Genomic DNA, 19185 nt, shown 5'->3' on the forward strand with positions numbered 1-19185 from the left:
GTCCACCTTCTGGCCCTTGCAGAGAACTGTATGCACCTTTCAGACCCTCCCAGCAGCCAGCATCAAAGGCAGAAATCCTTGTATTTCCCTAGCCTTGGAGCTTAGCAGCTGGCCGTTTTGTTACAGGAGCTGAAGTGCAACCTGGGCAAAGCAGAAAGTCACTCTCTGTTTATCAAATAAAGGAAGTGGCAGTTGACCTGTTCGAGGTGAGATTGCACTTCCCCTTCTTAAAAGATCCAAGATTGCATCTTGGCAGGTGCATCTAAGACCTCATCTATTCCAGGAAATGCCCACATTTAGTTTTACTTACCTACCTGTTTCTCTGTCATTAAAAAACCATCCAAGCGGTTTATTTGATTCCCTCACCCCCAGGACTTTTACGTCAAAAACTTGCTGTGATACCTCAGTTAGTGCATTTGAATTAGTTTACAGGACAGGTCAAAAATTTCAGGAGTATGATCCTGATTTTGGGTACCAGTGGCCTGGCTAGCTATGGCGAGGCACCAGGATTCATGGGGTGGGAGCACCATTGAGCATTGTTATCATGAAATGTGTCATGTTGCCATGGTGAAAAATTGCCACAAAACTGCAACTTACTCAGGGGACAAATTAAAGCAACTTGGTGGCGATTTGGCTTAACTTTACCATATTCCAAGGACACGTTCCAGGCAGGCAAGATGCTCAGAGTGCAATAAAGAAGGACCAGGGAAGGTGTGGCCTCAGGAGAGGTGTGTGGTTTGGAGAGAGTTCTGAGGGCCAGATAAGAGAGGCTTTGAGGGCCGGCTCCCCACCCCCTGGCCTGAAGTTCCCCCGACATTATTGGTTAAGCTAACAAAATTAAAACCACAGCAAAGGTCCACTGTCACATGACGCAAAGCTCTGGAAGTCATAAGGCTTCCTATGTTTATACATCTGTTGTTTTCAGAAGCGCCTGCAAACAAAACAACATAGGCAGTTCTTTCCCAGAATCTGGGCATTGTCCAAAGGTATGTTTCGTGAACAATGTTCTGTGCAGGAGAAAGAACACTTGGCATTGTTTGAATGGAGAGGAATTTTTCTTTCCTCGTGCCACCGGTTTGACGCAATTTTGTTGTTTCGTCGTGTCCGACTCTTCGTGACCCCATGGACGAGAGCACACCAGGCACTCCTGTCTTCCACTGCTTCCCGCAGCTTGGTCAAACTCATGTTCGTAGCTTCGAGAACACGGTCCAACCATCTCGTCCTCTGTCGTCCCCTTCTCCTTATGCCCTCAAACTTTCCCAACATCAGGGTCTTTTCCAGGAAGTCTTCTTTTCTCATGAGGTGGCCAAAGTATTGGAGCCTCAGCTTCACGATCTGTCCTTCCAATGAGCACTCAGGGCTGATTTCTTTCAGAATGGATAGGTTTGAACTTCTTGCAGTCCATGGGACTCTGAAGAGTCTCCTCCAGCACTATAATTCAAAAGTATCAATTCTTCGGCGATCAGCCTTCTTTATGGTCCAGCTCTCACTTCCATACATCACTACTGGGAAAACCATAGCTTTAACTATATGGACCTTTGTCAGCAAGGTGATGTCTCTGCTTTTTAAGATGCTGTCTAGGTTTGTCATCGCTTTTCTCCCAAGAAGCAGGCATCTTTTAATTTTGTGACTGCTGTCACCATTTGCAGTGATCATGGAGCCCAAGAAAGTAAAATCTCTCACTGCCTCCATTTCTTCCCCTGCTATTTGCCAGGAGGTGATGGGACCAGTGGCCATGATCTTAGTTTTTTTGATATTGAGCTTCAGACCATATTTTGCGCTCTCCTCTTTCACCCTCATTAAAAGGTTCTTTAATTCCTCCTCACTTTCTGCCATCAAGGTTGTGTCCTCTGCATTTCTGACCCAACCACACACAAAGCAGATTACAGGAATGATATAAGGCACGCCAGAGAAATGGAAAGCAATGCATTTATTTTGCAACAGTGAAAATGCTAGGATGTTTTAAACACTGCCGTGTGCGTGCATGTAGAGCAATGGGATGGAGCAGTCTGGATGAGTATGTAGTACGTAAAAGGCCCCAGGTTAAATTCACCAGCATCTCTAAGTGGGGCTGGGAAGGTCCTTGTGCCTGAAATCCTGGAGAACTGCTGCCACCCAGTGTGGGTAATATTGAGCTCAAGGGACCAGTTGTCTAACTCAGTATAAGACAGCTTTCTATGTCTTAAGGGAAAGGTTTCAGCTCAGTGTCAGTGCATCTACTTTGCACATAGAAGGTTCAATCCCTGGCATCTGGGAGTGTCTCCTACCTGAAACCTCAGAGAGCAGCCAGTGTAGACGGTAGTGAACTAGACGGATAAATGGTCCTACTTGGTATAATGTACAATATGTGTTGTCATGTTCCTTATGTAACAAACACAACCAGGAATAAGACCCACAGAAATATAAATTATATAAAAATATCAATATATTTATGATGTATATAATGTATAGTGATAGATATAGATGATAGATAGATAGATAGATAGATAGATGAATGAGCTGGTAGAGCATGAGACTCTTAATCACAGGGTTGTGGGTTTGAACCCCATGCTGGGCAAAAGATTCTTGCATTGCAGGGGGTTGCACTAGATGACCCTTGGGGATCCCTTCCAACCTTACAATCCTATGATTCTGTGATCTGTAATGTACTTCAGAATACAAACAATGTAAAAAGTAGTCGTACTGTAGTAATTCTTCATTACCTTATTTTTATGGGGTATTTTGAAGCACGTTTCAAGTCTATTTATGGTATGCATCTGTGGGTCTTAACTGTTGGCTCAATATAAGGCAACTTCGTATGTCATAAGGGAAAGTCTCAGTGGTAGAATACTTGCTTTAAACACAGAGGATTCCTAGTTCATCATTTAAGTGTTTCCCATCCCTTTCCCCAGAATTCACCCTGTGAACAAACTTGAACTCGGCTAGCTGCCTTGATTGGACTCCCATCTTAGGGAAGGTACCTGTTCAGATGTTGATGGGGCAACTCAAACGAGGGCCTCATCTGCACTATGCATTTGAAGCAGCATCATACCACTCCAAACAGCCATGGCTTCCTCCACAAAGAATCCTGGGAACTGTAGTTTGTTAAGGGTGCTGAGATTTGTTAGGAGGTCCCATTCCCCTCATAGAACTACAGTTCCCAGAATTCCCTGGTAAAGGGTATAGGTTGTTAAGCCACTCTGATAGAGTCTTGCCAACTCTCAGCACCCTTAACAAGCTACAGTTCCCAGTATTCTTTGGAGAAACCATGAGTGTTTAAAGTGGTGTCATAGTGCTTTAAATGTATAGTGCAGATGGGAGCAAGGGAGGGGGGAGGGAATAAGTTGTATACAGTGCTTTTTTTCTTAAATTTTTTTAGGGGTACTCTCATTTTCCTACTCATATTGAAATACTGCCCCTCAATGAGGCCAAACTTAGATTCACAAAATGTTTAGGGGGCATGCGTACCCTGTGTTCCCCCCTAGAAAAAGCACCGTAATGTCAAAAGAATACTAACTTCAGTGGACTTTGAATACCAAGGATCTGAGTACAAATTGCCAACTGCTTTACCATACATATCGTACGGCTCAGATCCAAAGGTCTTTGCAATCCAAAAATGAAGAGCAAACAACGAAACACAGCATCTGATTTATACAGAGACGCACAAATACACTACAAACGTGACTAAGTTTTTAAAAAAATAAAAATAAAAAATTGATGACAGCTCTAATTAGGTTAGATTGTGGTCATGATAGAAAGAAGTGAGGCTGGAAGTGATTTGATCTATTTTAACGGCTGAGAACAGATTTCTTTTCACCCAGAGACTTGTTTAATTGTTCAGTCACATTAGTATTTTAAAAGCATTTCTTTCCTTAGAGGTGCAAAAAAATGCTCTATTTTTTGTGATTAGCATAAATATCAAACCTGCTGATTATTCGTTTTATGTGTGTGAACACCAGAGGCAGCCTAACAATTGCTATTTATTTATTTTTTAAAAAAAGAAAACAAAAAATGGAAATAAAGGGTTGGATCCAGTGCAGAGTAAGCCTGTTGAGATTAAGTTAGTCATGCTAACTCCTCTGAGTAGGACTAATGTTCAATACAACCCAGCGCAAAGAAACGGGAACTATTTCTTTTCTTTTTAAAAAAAGTTTGTAAAGCAGGAATAGAGTATCTGTTGCCCTCCAAATGTTGTTGGATTCCAACAACATGTGCTGACTGTGGCTGGTGGGGAGTTGCAACCCAAAAGAACCCTTGAGAGCAGCAGGTTGGTGTGGGCTCTAGAGGGCCAGATATTCTGATCCCAGAATAAAGCATCTTCTCCTCCTCTCCCTGTGTTTCAGATGGTCTGGCACCACGCTCAGTTTGAGCCCCTCTTCCACATGCTCAGTGGCCCAGAGTCCTACGTCTTCACCTGTGTCAACCAGACAGCCGAGCAGCAGGAGTTGGAGGACGAGCAGCGGAGGCTCTGTGATGTCCAACCCTTCCTGCCGGTCCTGCGGCTTGTGGCCCGTGAAGGCGACCGAGCTAAGAAGCTGATCAACTCTCAGATCAGCCTCCTCATCGGCAAAGGTGAGGCCCAACCTTGAGGGGTGGTAACTGGGGTTGGATTAACCCAGCCTTGCTCTGCCTGCTGCCTTCCAGGTGGTTTGGACAATGACTCCCATCAGCCCCTGGTGCCAGGGCCTTCAAATCCCATCAGCCCCTGGTGCCAGGGCATTCAAATCCCATCAGCCCCTGGTGTTTTGGAATCTCGTCAGCTGGATAGTAGTAATAATTATATTATTGTTGTTATATAGTGGTACCTCAGGTTACATACGCTTCAGGTTACAGACTCCACTAACCCAGAAATAGTGCTTCAGGTTAAGAACTTTGCTTCAGGATAAGAACAGAAATCGGGGGCAGGCGGCGCGGCAGCAGCAGGAGGCCCCATTAGCTAAAGTGGTGCTTCAGGTTAAGAACAGTTTCAGGTTAAGTACAGACCTTCGGAACGAATTAAGTACTTAACCTGAGGTACCACTGTACTTATATCCCACCTTTCCTCTAAGGAACTCCAGTACAGTGGTGCCTCGGGTTAAGAATTTAATTCGTTCTGGGGGTCTGTTCTTAACCTGAAACGGTTCTTAACCTGAAGTACCAGTTTAGATAATGGGGCCTCCCGCTGCTGCCACGCGATTTCTGTTCTCATCCTGAAGCAAAGTTCTTAACCCGAGGTACTATTTCTGGGTTAGTGGAGTCTGTAGCCTAAAGCGTCTGTAACCCGAGGTATCACTGTATATAGTTTAATCTTCACAACAACCCTGTGAGGGAGTTCAGGCCAAGAGAAGGTGACCCCCCCCCCAGTGAGCTGTATGACTGAGTGTTAGGAGACACTGATGTGAGAGCACTTTCAAAAGTTGCTCAATCCCATCTGTTGTTTTGGTTGCCCCTTTCTGAACCTTTTTCCAATTCTATGATTTGTCTGAAAACAGAGGGGTTAGGGCAGTGGAAGCAGAACCCCTGTAAAGCTTAAAAACAACATATTAACTCATTCTGCATGCCTGCTTTGTAGTTTGTTTTCCTCTTTTATTTTTCATCTGTTGTTATAATTGGTCTTCGTTTTATATACATTATGAAATGAAATAAAAAATATTTACAAGAACAACAACTTAGAACTCTAAGAATTCCAATTCCAAAATCATTTCAGTTTATAACTCTTCTATGGGTGCTGGCCATCCATTTTTAAGCACCCCCCTCCAAAATGCTTTCATAAGGACTGTAAACTTAAAGTTGAGAAATATTTAAAAGATGCCATTCTTATATTAGAGTGATGGCGTTGCCTGGTTCTACACCACAGATGGCATCCCCCACACTCAAAAAACTATTATTATTGGTTTTATTTCAAAAATATATATCTTGGGATTTACTATTGTCAGGCCTCCACGAGTTTGATGCCTTGTCCGACCCAGAAGTGAATGATTTCCGCACCAAAATGCACCAGTTCTGTGAGGAGAGAGTGACCAGGCGGCAGCAGCTGAGCTGGAAAGCCTGGATGGAGTACAGCTTCCCGGTGCAACTGGAACCCTCGTCCAGCAGTCTCGGAAGAAAGAACCCCCTCCAAGTCCACAACAAGAACATCTTTGTCAACGTCAAATTCGAGTCTGGAGGGGTAAATCCACAAGCCTTTTCAATCTGAGCAACTTTTTTTATTTTAAGAAAAATAAATACTCGTATGCATGCAGCTTTTGCAGTTTGCACGAGGACAGTATAAGATTTGGCATAAGAGGAAACAGAGAGAGGGGGGAAGCAGGGCATAAACAGTGAGGAAAATGTGCTTCCTATGCCATAAGTGGTCAGGCACCTGCTTTTGCATGCAGAAGGTCCCAGGTTCAATCCCTAGCATCTCCAGGTTGGGCTGGGAGAGACTCCCTGTATGGAATCTATAGATTAGCATAGATAACACTGACCTAGATGGAGTCTGTCTTGCATAATGGCATAAGCCAGTTTTATTATTATCATATTTATTTGTTAGTAACTTTACAAAGAAAGAAAAGCCTCTCAGAGCAACTTAGCATGATAAAATGCAACAGTAAATAACAATTAAAATCAGAAAATATAAAACAATGTATAAAATATGGGTAGATAGGGCTGTCTATAAGATAATCATAGGATTATTGTTTTCATTTTGTACTTATTTTTATTATGTGTTTAGTGTTTTTAATATTGTAATTTTATGTTGTGAACTGCCTTGAGATCTATGGATGAAGGGCAGTATACAAATTTAATTAATACTACTACTAATATGTCACTGGCATTTTACTGAGAACCATGAGGACTAGAGTCTTAATTTTTTTTTTTGGAGGGCAATAGGCTATAACTCCCTGGGAGAGCAGCTCCCTGTGTTTTGCTCATTATATTTCCTTCCCTGCAGGAAAGTTTCACCTTCCAGATCTCTCCCAAGGAATTCCCCGTGACACTGATGAGCTACGCTGTCAAGAAGCAAGCCACAATTTTTCGGCACCAAAGAATGAATAGCCCGGAGGAATACGCCCTGCAGGTTAACGGGAAATGTGAATATCTATACGGGAACTACCCTCTGTACCAGTTCCAGGTGTGTGCTCCCCTCTCCCACCTTTCATCTTACTGACTAGCTGGGAAAGGACAGAGAAGGCAAAGGATATTCGTTCCCTGAGCAGAATGGGCTTTTCGCTTTCTGGGAGGACCCTGTTTGGGAAGCCACTGGGCCAGACCAGTGGTCTATTTACCTCTGTACTGTGTACAGAGACTCTGCATACTTTCCCAGCCCTATCTGGCAATGCCAGGGATCGAACCGAGGACATCTTGCACACAAGGCAGATGCTGTATCACTGAGCTACAACCCCTCCCTTAAGACCTAGGAACATAGGAAGCTGCCTTTTACTATTAGTCCATTGAGCTCAGTGCAATTTACACGGACTGGCAGCAGCTCTCTAGGATTTAATATAGGAATCTTTCCCAGCCCACTTGGCCTGCCTTTAAAAATATACATGTCCAGTTCATTTTATTTTCATAGCAAGGCAAGCCTCTGATTTATTCCTATATACTATCTATTTTTAAAATTTATTTTGACATGTACATGCTGCTTTGCCCTCGGCACAGCTTAAAAATTGCATGCCAAAGTGAGCACAGGGAGAACCATTTAGTTCACTGGGGGACACCAGGAAGGAGACCATAGAGAGGAGTGCAAGCTCTTTCTGTGCTATGGATACCAATGCACACGTTCTCCATCATTCTGTCATTTCAGGAGTGGGGTAGTGGATTGGAATTCAGCGTTTTTCTCATATGGGCTAGAAATGTGGTGGTTGTTATATATATTCTTATATTCTCTCATATATATATATATATATATATATATATATATATATATATATATTCATAGGATTTTATACTTACTATATCTTTTCTCTGAGAACATATCGGCAATCTGGGCCTCCCACCCTGACTTGGCCCCCGTTCCCAGTTCCTGTAGCCTTGCACTCCTTTTCTCCTCTCATACATTTAGCGTTTTGAGCTCCTGCTATATGTGCTAATGTCCTTTGATCCATTCCTGCAGTACATCCGTGACTGTTTGCACCGCGGCCTCCTGCCACATCTCACAATGGTGCACTCCACTTCCATCATGGCTCTGTGGGAAGAACAAACCAATGGGATCGCTCACCCCTCAAAAGCGTCCCCCAAACCTCCTCCTGTCCCCAAGAAAAAGGTAAGCTGTGATAAATAAATAAACAAATGAGAAAGGCATGTCCAGACACTGTGGTTTTCCCCAGTCTTTGAAACGGAACGTTTGAAAGTTTGTAGTCCATATGACGTTTTCACTGGCCCTGGAGTACCTGGGTTTAATTTTTTTTGTACGTCTCCCTCCCACCCTCACTCGTAGAAATGATACAGTGTTTGCAGGAAGTTTTGAAGCTTCGACCTGCCTCACAGGGTAGTTGTTAGGTTAAAGAAAACCATTGTAAGCTAGGAGTGGCGGAAGCTCAGCCTCAGCATGTGGCCCTCAGACCTCTTCCCAGGCCACACCTCCCTCCTTGCCCGCATCTCTCTTGGGTATACCTGGAGTCAGTTCTTGAACTCTGACAATGTGTCTTTCTTGCCTTGATGGAAGGCCGGGCGGGGGGAGAAACCAGCTGACTCCACAAAAGTAAAATTCACAGTTATTGCTCAACCCACCTTTGCCTCTGGCCCTGTCCCACCACTGGGGTGTGGCCCCCAGAAACTTGCCCAGGAGAATGTGGCCCCGGGACGACAAAAGTTTTCCCACCGCCTCCTGTAAGCCATCCCGTGATAGCTCGACGGAAGGGTTGGGGTAGCGATCTGAATAATAATTAAGTCTGGACAGAATAACGGAAATTAAATATATCTCAATGCTTGGTGTATAGCTTTTCCAGCTTAGCTAACTAAATTGGCTGATGGTTGCCTCCTATGCTTTAGTGGTGATATTTACCTCTCTCCCTTTTCTCCCCGCACCCCAACCCCACATGCTAGCCCAACTCCATCTCTCTGTGGTCACTTGAGCAGCCTTACTATATCGACTTGGTGCAGGGCAGTAAGGTGAATGCTGATGAACGGATGAAGGTACTCTCCCCACCCCCACCCCCTTTCTTTATGTCTTTCTGCTGGACTTTCTCTGGCTGCTTTTCCTCTTCCTGCCTTGTTGTTTACTGCTTGTTTAAAAAATGCTGAGATCAAAAGGCAGAAGTCATGTGCTGACTTCTCCTCCCAGCCACCACCAGCCTACATGAGACTTTTTCATTCAGCTCTTAAGTCGGTGTCAGTGGCTTGACACTACAGGAAAGGGGAGGGTTGTTGATCAGCATTCTGCAGAAGGAGAGTTCTTAGAAATTTCTGGCTGCGTGGGAGATCACTGGTTTTTGGGGTTGTTGTTTTTTTAAATGTGCTCCTGCATGATACAAAGCCAAAAAAAAAAAAAAAGACCAAAGAAAGTAACCCACAAAAACTGATACCTTCATAGATGTAGAAATTTGGCTCTGCAAGGTCCAGGGAAGGCTGGAACTTTGCTTCTTGAAGGTGCCACCTTTCTGCTAGCTGGGAGGGTTGTAGTTCTTTTTATTAGGTTTGAAGAGCAGTCAAAAATGACCTTATGATGACAATGATGATATAATGTATTTATATCCCATCTTCCTCCAAGGCTGGGATTCAAAGTGGCCACCAACGTTTAAAACAACATTATACAATACAGAGGAATAAAACCAAACTAGCTAGCCGAAAACATTAATTAAAATACATCAGAACACATCTAAAACCAGCAGTTAAAACCCAGTTTGCCCATTGATCAGCATTGCTTGCACCTTACTGTACAAAGGCCAGCCTGAATAGGAACCTGCAACCCGAAGTACTATTGTTTATTTATGTAGGGTTTTGTTCAGCTTAAGTTAGAGTAGACCCATTGGACTGCATGTGCGAAAGTTAGGCATGGCCATTAATGTCATTGGATCTGCTTTGAGTAGGATGACACAACCGGTTGTTACTTATTTATTTCCATTTCCATAAAACATAGGCAGCTGCTTTGTCCGGAATCAGGCTGTTAGTTCTACTAGCTCAGTGCTGTCTACACTGGCTGGCAGCAGCTCTCCAAGGTTTCAGGCAGGAGGTCTCTCCCAGCCCTACTTGGGAGCTGGGGATTGAACCTCAGACCTTCTGCATGTAAGCAGATGCTCTGCCTACTGAGCTACTACAGTCTGTCCCCATGTTGAAGTGATTAACAACCAAAACATAATCATATAACATAGCAGTGATTCCAACGTTGCAGTGTGTTGGACTACATGACCCTTGGGGTTTTTTGTATTTCTTCTGGGAGCCCAACCTCATGCCATTGACTGGCAGTCATCACCACTATAGAGCAAAATGTTCATTGGGTTTTGCCAGCAGCAACTCAGCTGAAATGCAGGTGTCTCCCCCTGCCCTGTTGACTAAGCAACAGAGACCGATTTGTGTCGTTTTCCTTTGTCCCCTCTTTTCTCTACCTGTTACCTTTTGAAGCGCACATGGGTTGAGCGCATGGCGCACGCAGGCACAGAGCTGTGAGGTTGGATGGCTTTGCTCACCCTTGTCCTGCATCTCCCTTTCTCAGCTGGTGGTCCAGGCAGGCCTGTACCATGGCCACGAGATGCTCTGCAAGATGGTGTCCAGCTCTGAAGTCAACGTCTGTTCAGAGCCCGTGTGGGGACAGAGGCTTGAATTCGAGATTAACGTCTGCGACCTACCTCGCATGGCCCGGCTGTGCCTGGCGCTCTACGCCGTGGTGGAGAAAGCCAAAAAGGCAAGGTCTACCAAGAAGAAGTCAAAGAAAGCTGTAAGTCCCTCCTAGGGTTCACTGCATTGGCCTGGTGGTGCAGTCTTGCAGTGGCAGGGTGGAATGTACCACTTCACTGCTGGTTGTGTGTGAGAGAGTTTCCTCCTCTTAAAAACACCCTGCAAATAGAAATCTAGACCAGCAGGGGAGAGGGCTGAAACCTGTTTCCCTGATGCGTTCGGTTTCTTCTTGCAAGAGATTTTTTTTTTAAATGTAAGAACCTTCCCAAAATGGTGTATTTCTTCCTTCAGGCACTGTCTGAAACTGTTAATTCTACGCTACGTCTTCAAGATTCTTTCCACTTCCATCCTGTGGAGGTCTTAGAATTGGGGAGCCATAAACCATGTGGATGAGGGAGACGAGGGTGAAGCAGGTCAATTTCTCCAAAGTGTGGCTCAGGTTGTTTACAACCTGGGTCTGTTATCTATGTTAGGACACAGCGATCACTTTAAAGTGTGATAGCATCCCCCAAAGGATGTGGCTGGGTGGGGCTGAGTAGCTGTAGATGGGCAAGGGGTGATTCAGTGGATGTTTGTTGTTGCCCTTCACTGAGTTGCCCCCTCCCCCCACCCCTTCCTGCTTCTCTCTCTGCACTCCTTTATCTCCATCTTTAAAACTCGGGCTTACAAGCCTTGTCTGAAATCCTGGTCTAACGTCTGGAGGATCATAGGTTCCATATCCTTGATCTAAATGATTGCCCATAGGTAGTTAGCAAGATAGATACTTAGCTAGATAGCAACATGGCTAGGAAGTTAGTTAGATAGCTAGCAAGGTAGCTAGCTAGATGATAGATAGAAAGTTAGCTATCTTATTTAGCAAGATAGCTAGATAGACAGAAGGTCAGTTAGTTAGGTAGCAAGAAAGACAGAGAACAATATAGCTACCAGTATACTGTATAAAGAAAGCTAGCTAGCTAGCTAGCTAGCTAGCTAGCTAGGAAGCAATATACAAAGTTAACTACCTAGGTGGAAAACTAGCTAGTTAGCAGATAGATAGAAAGTTAGCATGTTAGCTAGCAAGATAGATAAGATAGGTAGCCTTATTGGTGCCACTGATCTTTTTGACATGTAGGTTCACAATACAGGCTTAAAATGCAGCAAAGTCAGTCCTCACCCCCACTGCTTCAAATCACACTTGCATTCTGTTATACACATCAGTGCAGCGGGATATTTTTCCAAGTTGCCACTTCCTATCCACACCAGTGGTTGGAGAGGGAGTGTGGATGTCATCATATGACTTCCATTGTCAAAGACCACGTTTCTTAAGTAACTAACAGGACAGATGTGGATTGGGGCATTTACAAACCAGCGGGAGCAATGCTGGATGGAGAGTGAGCAGAACTGTGTACGCAGCCTTAAATGAAAAAGTGTGTAGGTTTTTTGAGAGTTGCAAATTCCTTATGTACAAAAATCCTGCGAGAACAAGCTTGCAGGAACTGGGCAGGCGGCTTGAGTCCTTGGACTGCATCGTGCTCTGCTGAGTCATGCTGCAGCTATTCTCTGTTGCTTCCTCGGAAGATGCTGAGTCATTCACTTCTTGGACCATCTCCACCAAAGATCTCATCATTTAGGGCTTGGTCAGGAGCCAGGCCTTCTGCTGTTTTCGCTGAGTGACTCTTAAGAAGGTTTAGAAGTTGAAAGAAGGGAGGCAGTTAGAAGTAGAGAGGTGAGGCATTCTTTCTGGGTATTTTCTTGGATATGTGCTGGAAGCGAGCATTGCGAAAGAAAACGGAGGAGGGTGTTTGCAGCCAGATTAATCCCTCGGCCCTGTTTACTCTGCAAATGTTTGTTTGCTTGCTTGTTTTGTTTTTTAAAAAGACCAGTTGAACCAGTTCTAACTGTCCCCCTTCCAAGGCTAATAGACTGAGCTGCAAATTTCTAATGACAAAAGCACACAGGAGTCAGAGGGAATCTAAACAAACAAGTTCAAGACCCAGTAGCAGTTCTGAGTGGATGTGAAAATGTGAGCCCTGCTTTTCAATGAATGCATTGTATGGGCAGCTTACCAACTCCTACAAAAGCCAACCCCACCCTTGAAAAAAATATAAATATATAAAACACAGTACAACTAAAAAAATAAATCAGTAGCTAAAGTGCTTTTGTTCTTCTTCTTCTTCATAATAATAATAGTAGTAATAATAATAATAATAATAATAATAATAATAATAATAATAATAATAATAATTTATTTATTTATACCCCGCCCATCTGGCTGGGCTTCCCCAACCACTCTGTGTGGCTTCCAACAAAATATTAAAATACAGTAATACATCAAACATTAAAAGCTTCCCTAAACAGGGCTGCCTTCAGATGTCTTCTAAATGTCTGCTAGTTGTTCTCTTTGACATCTGGTAGGAGGGCGTTTGACAGGGTGGGTGCCACTACCGAGAAGGCCCTCTGCCTGGTTCCCTGTAACTAGGCTTCTTGCAGTGAGGGAACTGCCAGAAGGCCCTCGGAGCTGGACCTCAGTGTCCGGGTAGAACGATGGGGGTGGAGACGCTCCTTCAGATATACTGAACCAAGGCCGTTTAGGGCTTTAAAGATCAGCACCAGCACTTTGAATTGTGCTCAGAAACGTACTGGGAGCCAATGTAGGTCTTTCAAGACCGGTGTTATGTGGTCTCGGCCTCTCCCAGGCACCAGTCTAGCTGCCGCATTCTGGATTAGTTGTAGTTTCCGGGTCACCTTCAAAGGTAGCCCCACATAGAGCGCATTGCAGTAGTCCAAGTGGGAGATAACCAGAGCATGCACCACTCTGGCGAGGCAGTCCGCAGGCAGATAGGGTCTCAGCCTACGTACCAGATGGAGCTGGTAAACAGCTGCCCTGCATACAGATTTGACCTGTGCCTCCATGGACAGCTGCGAGTCCAAAATGACTCCCAGGCTGCGCACCTGGTCCTTCAGGGGCACAGTTACCCCATTCAGGACCAGGGAGTCCTCCACACCCGCCTACCTCCTGTCCCCCCAAAACAGTACTTCTGTCTTGTCAGGATTCAATCTCCATCCTCCAACCGCCTCCAGACACTCACACAGGACCTTCACTGGTTCTGATTTGAAAGAGAGGTAGAGCTGGGTATGATCCGCATATTGATGGACACCCAGCCCAAACCCCCTGATGATCTCTCCCAGCAGCTGCATGTAGATGTTGAAAAGCATAGGGGAGAGGACAGAACCCTGAGGCACCCCACAAGTGAGAGCCTAGAGGTCTGAACACTCAGCCCCCCCCACCACTTTATGAACACGGCCCAGGAGGAAGGAGTGGAACCATTGCATAACAGTGCCCCCAGCTCCCAGCCCCTCAAGACGGTCCAGAAGGATGTTATGGTCGATGGTATCAGACGCCGCTGAGAGATCCAGCAGAACTAGGAAACAGCTCTCACCTTTGTCCCTAGCCCTTCAGGGTTTTAAAAATCTGCTTTGGCCCTCCTACTGACTCTTGAACTTGTTTGTTTTCATTTTTAAAAAAGCCACTTTGGGCTCTGGTGAGCTACTGGGTTTTGAATTTTTTCTCTGTGTTTTTTTAAAGAAAGCAGACAAGTTCAAGACCTAGTAGCATAGCAGAGCCAAAAAAAGCAGCTTTAAAAAAGAGTGGAGTGGGTAATTGGATCTGATCAGTGGGCCCAATCCTTTTCTCCCCTTCTTACAGGCCATGTTTGATGGGTGGGCAGGACCACCCACCTGTCCATCACCTGATGTCACAGAGGCATCAGGTGACATTTTTTCCTGGTGCACACTGCTTTGAAGGCCCGACTATCAGCTGATTGCCAGGCCTTCAAAGCAGCATTGCACCGGGAAAATATGTCACCTAATAAAGGTAAAAGGTAAAGGACCCCTGGACAGTTAAGTCCATTCAAAGGCAACTATGGGGTGCTTCGCTCATTTCGCTTCAGGCCAAGGGAGCCAGTGTTTGTCAATAGGCAGCCTTCTGAGTCATGTGGCCAGCATGACTAAACCGCTTCTTGCGCAACGGGACACCATGACGAGTGCCATAGTGCATGGAAATGCCGCTCACCTTTCCGCCGCAGTGGTACTTATTTATCTACTTGCACTGGTATGCTTTCGAACTACTAGGTTTGCAGAAACTGGGACAGAGCAACAGGAGCTCACCCTGTCGCACAAATTTGAACCACCAACCTTCCGATCAGCAAGCCCAAGAGGCTCAGTGGTTTAGACCACAGCGCCACCAGGAAAGCAGGTCACCTAATGTCTCTAAAGCACTGCAGACAGATTTTTGCAAGCGCTGCACATGAGCTGATCTTCGGTCCTTTACAAATAGCTATGGGCATGCTGCACCCTGGTGCCTGCAAGGGTATATGGCCAGTGGGCATGGCTTGATCACAGTCATTGAATGTTACTCCTGCTGCGTGGACCTGACCCACTAAATCTTCATCACTCTCCCTGCAGGACTGCCCAATTGCCTGGGTGAACATCATGCTGTTTGACTACCAAGACCAGTTGAAAACTGGAGAGTGCTGCCTGCCAATGTGGTCATCGTTTCCAGGTACATAAGGCAGCTCCCTAATATTAGTGTTGTTTTCATCCTGGGTGATAGAATATATGGGACAGGGACGTAACTCAAAGATAGAACATCAGCTTGGAATGCAGAAGGCTCCAAGTTCAATCTTCAATGGCAGCTCTCTCTCTCTCCCTCTCTCTTTCTGTGTGTGCGTGTGTGTGAGAGAGAGAGAGAGAGAGCAGGGGTGGGGAAAACCCTGGAGAGCTGCTGCTAATCAGTGCAGACAGTGCTTAGCTCAATGGACCGGTTGGGCTGAAAATTATTTGCTTTATGTCTTACACACGGCATGATTGTAAAAAGACAACCACCACCTGAAAGCGGTTTACGAAAAAGGATAAAGCGATGAAATTGCCCATATGAAAAATTAACAACAATACTTTTAAGACCTCTGAAAAGCTAAAATAACAGTAAGCTAAAAACAGAATTAAAAAAAGGTTTTTAGCAGACTCTGAAAAGAGGTACTTCTGCCTGATATTAATAGGCAGGGAGTTCCAAAGCATAGGTGCTGCCACACTTAAAAAAATAAATGAGGCAGCTTCCTATGTTCCTCTGACTGTGACTTAGCCGAGTATCACAACGTATGGCATTCATGTTCCGTTCTTGCCAAATCATTGGCCACTAGGTGGCGCCATGTTTCTTAGGGAGCCTCATCCTTTCTTTCCAGATGAGAAAGGAGAGCTACTGAACCCAACGGGCACCGTCCGGACCAACCCCAATATGGAAAGTGCTGCAGCCTTGGTCATCCGCTTCCCTGGCATTTCGCTGTACCCGGTCTACTACCCATCCTTTGAACAGGTAAGAAGGTGGCGGTTTGCACCCCTGCCGCTGCCCAGTTAAGTCTGCTTTCTGGGTCAATGGAAAAAATGGCCACCTCCATTCAGTCTTAAGAGGGGTGCGCCTCCCATTACTGAGTGTGGAATCCCATTTTCATGTAGGGCTGCCAGTTCGGCTGATTTATTAGGCTTGCATTTTATTTGTTTGTTGGTGTATTTCATAATATTTACCCACTGCTTGATTGGGCAGCTTACAGTGGGAATAAAACATTAACATCAGTAAAAATAACTCTTTAAAACATTGAAAGAGATAAAAATCAGCAATAAACTGTGTGTGATCTGGGCTGGAAGCTAGAGAGACAGAGGTATAACCTTGTTCTGTGCCTGATGGAGAGGCAAGATCCTGTTAACGCTATGAACCCCTCCATCTTACACTCAGGTTGTATATGTGTGTAAATAAAGCCAAATATCCTAAAGACATCACAGTCTCTGCTGACCTAAATTCCAATTTAAGCATCTAGGACCCCTGGATTCTCTCATCACTTAGAGATTTGGGCAGAATTTAACAGTACAAATTCATACATATACATACACACACACACACACACACATATATATGTATATATATATATATTATTCATATAAACCTTCATACATAACAGTTCCATACATTATTGTAAACCACGTTGCGTTTACTTTTCGTAGGGGGAAAAAGACCATGATGTGCAAATAATAATGTTGATGATGATGATGATGATGATGATGATGATGGAGCCTTTATAGTAATAATAATTAATCACGACGGTGTTTAAATGTCATTTTACACATTCTGTTTTATCTTTGTGTTTCAGATCATGGAGCATGGAAGGAATGGGCAGTGCCCCCGGTACATGTCGGAGGATCCAGAAGAGGTGAGCACATCTTCCTGCGCATCCGTTTTCAAAACTAGTTCAACATTCCGTCACACCCCAGCATGACCAAGGAACAGGAGCTGGGGGTGGGGCTGTGCAAATAGGAGCCAGTTGAATCTCAATCACTTGGGATCATTTGGGGTGCAGGATACAGTTTAGCTGGTGTTTTGCTGATTTATTAATGAGATGTCAGCACATCCCCTTCCTTCAATGAGCTCTGTTGTGGCAAGTGTGTCCATTGGGATTATCCTGTTTGATCTTCCCAACAGCCCTGTGAGGTAGGTTAGGGTGAAAGAGGGAGACTTGCTCAATGCTGTCCCATGAGGCTGAGTGAGGCCACGTCAAGTGAGGCCCAGCTAGACCCGATGCCATCAAAAGACAAATCAAAGCTTGTAGGCACTGCTAGTCCTACTCAGAGTAGACCCATTGAAGAGAATAAACATGATTAACTTAGGTCCACTAATTTCTGTGGGTCTGCCCTGAGTAGAACTGACTTGGATACACCCCAAAAACCTGAAGATAGATGTTATCTTCAATATTATTTTTTAAAACTGGATGGCGTATCTGTTAGGGTGTTGGAGCGTGAAAAAACAAGTAGGTTCCCAACTAATAGAGCCAAGACCTCAGTCTCAATAACAGTTCGTTTTCGGTTGCCTGCATGCGCAACACTATGCTACCCCCTCACGGCTTTAAAAGAGGATTAGTCAAATTCATGGAGGTGAAGGCAGTGTGGTGTAGGGGTTAGAGAGTATCGGCCTAGGACCCTGGAGACCAGGGTTCGAATCCCCCAATCAGCCACAAAAGCTCACTGGGTGTGACCATTCACTCTCAGCCTAACCTGCCTCACGGGGTTGCCGCGAGGATAAAACGAGGAAGGAGGAGGAGCTCTCTGAGGGAAAAGTAGGGATGTGCTAAGTCAATATTGTATCAATCCCCACGGTTCAGAAACAACAGCTGAAAGAGATTCTGGAGCGCCGATCTCACACCGAACTCTACGAGCACGAGAAAGACCTTGTGTGGAAGATGAGGCATCAGGTGCGGGACCAGTACCCAGGTGCCCTGGCGAAGCTGCTGGTTGTAACCAAATGGAACAAGCACGAAGATGTTGCTCAGGTGAGAAGTTCTTGCTTGGGAGCCAGGGCGGCAGTTGGCAGAGAGTGAATGTTTAGGTGTTGCATGCAGATGTTCAAGCCGAACATTGGTTCTAGAACCTCTATTTATCTATCTGTGCATGTGTATATGTTTTTTTAAAATGCAGAATTGTACAGAATGGCGGAATATGTGAAACCATGTTAGGAAAAACCGTTTTTTTTTCTTCAAAGCCAACAAGTTAAAAAGAATCCGTCCTTCGCACAAGGGTGGGTGGCAACTCTGTTACTCCCTCCATCCTCTTTGATCAGTTGCCTCATCCCGCCATTGCATCCCCCACCTTCCTGTTTGTGGCAGTGGAGTTTTTGACACCAACTTCCTCTCCCCACAACCTCCTCCAAGCTCTGAGAAAGGGAGAAAGGTGATCCCTTCTGCACAAGGTAGCCAGCAGAGTGCTTGAGCTGGTATTCTCTACTGCAGTAGCTAGAAGGATACTTCAGCTTAAGCCTTTTCAGCCACCCAGAAGGCCTTGCTCCATTCTCATCTCTTTCAACTGTTGTTTGTAGGACTTGGTCCTCACAGGACATCTTTTGTGCCTGACTAGAATGTGTCTAGCAATGCCTCTTGCTTGTCTAGAGAGAGGAAAGAGGGGTTTGTGAGCTGGTGTGGCAATCTAACGTACAAAGGCAAAAGTTTCAATTTTTGCTCCACCCACTTCCCCCTGGCTTCGCCCACTGCTGGCATGTGGCCCCTGGGATGTTGCCCAAAATAGAATGCGGCCCTCGGGCAGAAAGAGGTTCTGGACCCTCCAACAACCTCTGGATGTGTTCCAGTGTGTCAATCTTTCTTCTTTCCCTCCCACCACAAGTATTTTATTATTTTCCGTCTGTCTTTTTTAAAAAAAATGTTCACTTTGCAGATGATCCACTTGTTACAGTCTTGGCCGGAGCTGCCCGTTCTCAACGCCTTAGAGCTGCTGGATTTCAACTTCCCTGATCGCTACGTGGGTTCCTTCACAGTCAACTCGCTGAAAAAGTTGACGTGAGTAAAACAAAAGTTTGCCTGATGTTACCCATTTGGCTAGGTT

General features: G+C 45.0%; 1 protein-coding gene across 4 annotated transcripts in view; it reads left to right on the plus strand.

Moving 5' to 3' along the window:
- PIK3CD (phosphatidylinositol-4,5-bisphosphate 3-kinase catalytic subunit delta) overlaps positions 1–19185 on the plus strand; it is a 53178-nt gene that overhangs the window by 21340 nt on the left and 12653 nt on the right. For all 4 annotated transcript variants that reach the window (XM_053400879.1, XM_053400881.1, XM_053400880.1 and 1 more), the window contains 11 exons: positions 4323–4551; positions 5895–6127; positions 6890–7069; positions 8051–8200; positions 8983–9072; positions 10589–10810; positions 15214–15310; positions 15990–16120; positions 16950–17009; positions 17955–18122; positions 19018–19139. In XM_053400879.1, the coding sequence (XP_053256854.1) occupies positions 4323–4551; positions 5895–6127; positions 6890–7069; positions 8051–8200; positions 8983–9072; positions 10589–10810; positions 15214–15310; positions 15990–16120; positions 16950–17009; positions 17955–18122; positions 19018–19139 (1682 nt within the window). The remainder of the gene's footprint in view (positions 1–4322; positions 4552–5894; positions 6128–6889; positions 7070–8050; positions 8201–8982; positions 9073–10588; positions 10811–15213; positions 15311–15989; positions 16121–16949; positions 17010–17954; positions 18123–19017; positions 19140–19185) is intronic.

This window comes from Podarcis raffonei, chromosome 8 (assembly GCF_027172205.1).
Source record: "Podarcis raffonei isolate rPodRaf1 chromosome 8, rPodRaf1.pri, whole genome shotgun sequence".
Taxonomy (NCBI): domain Eukaryota; kingdom Metazoa; phylum Chordata; class Lepidosauria; order Squamata; family Lacertidae; genus Podarcis; species Podarcis raffonei.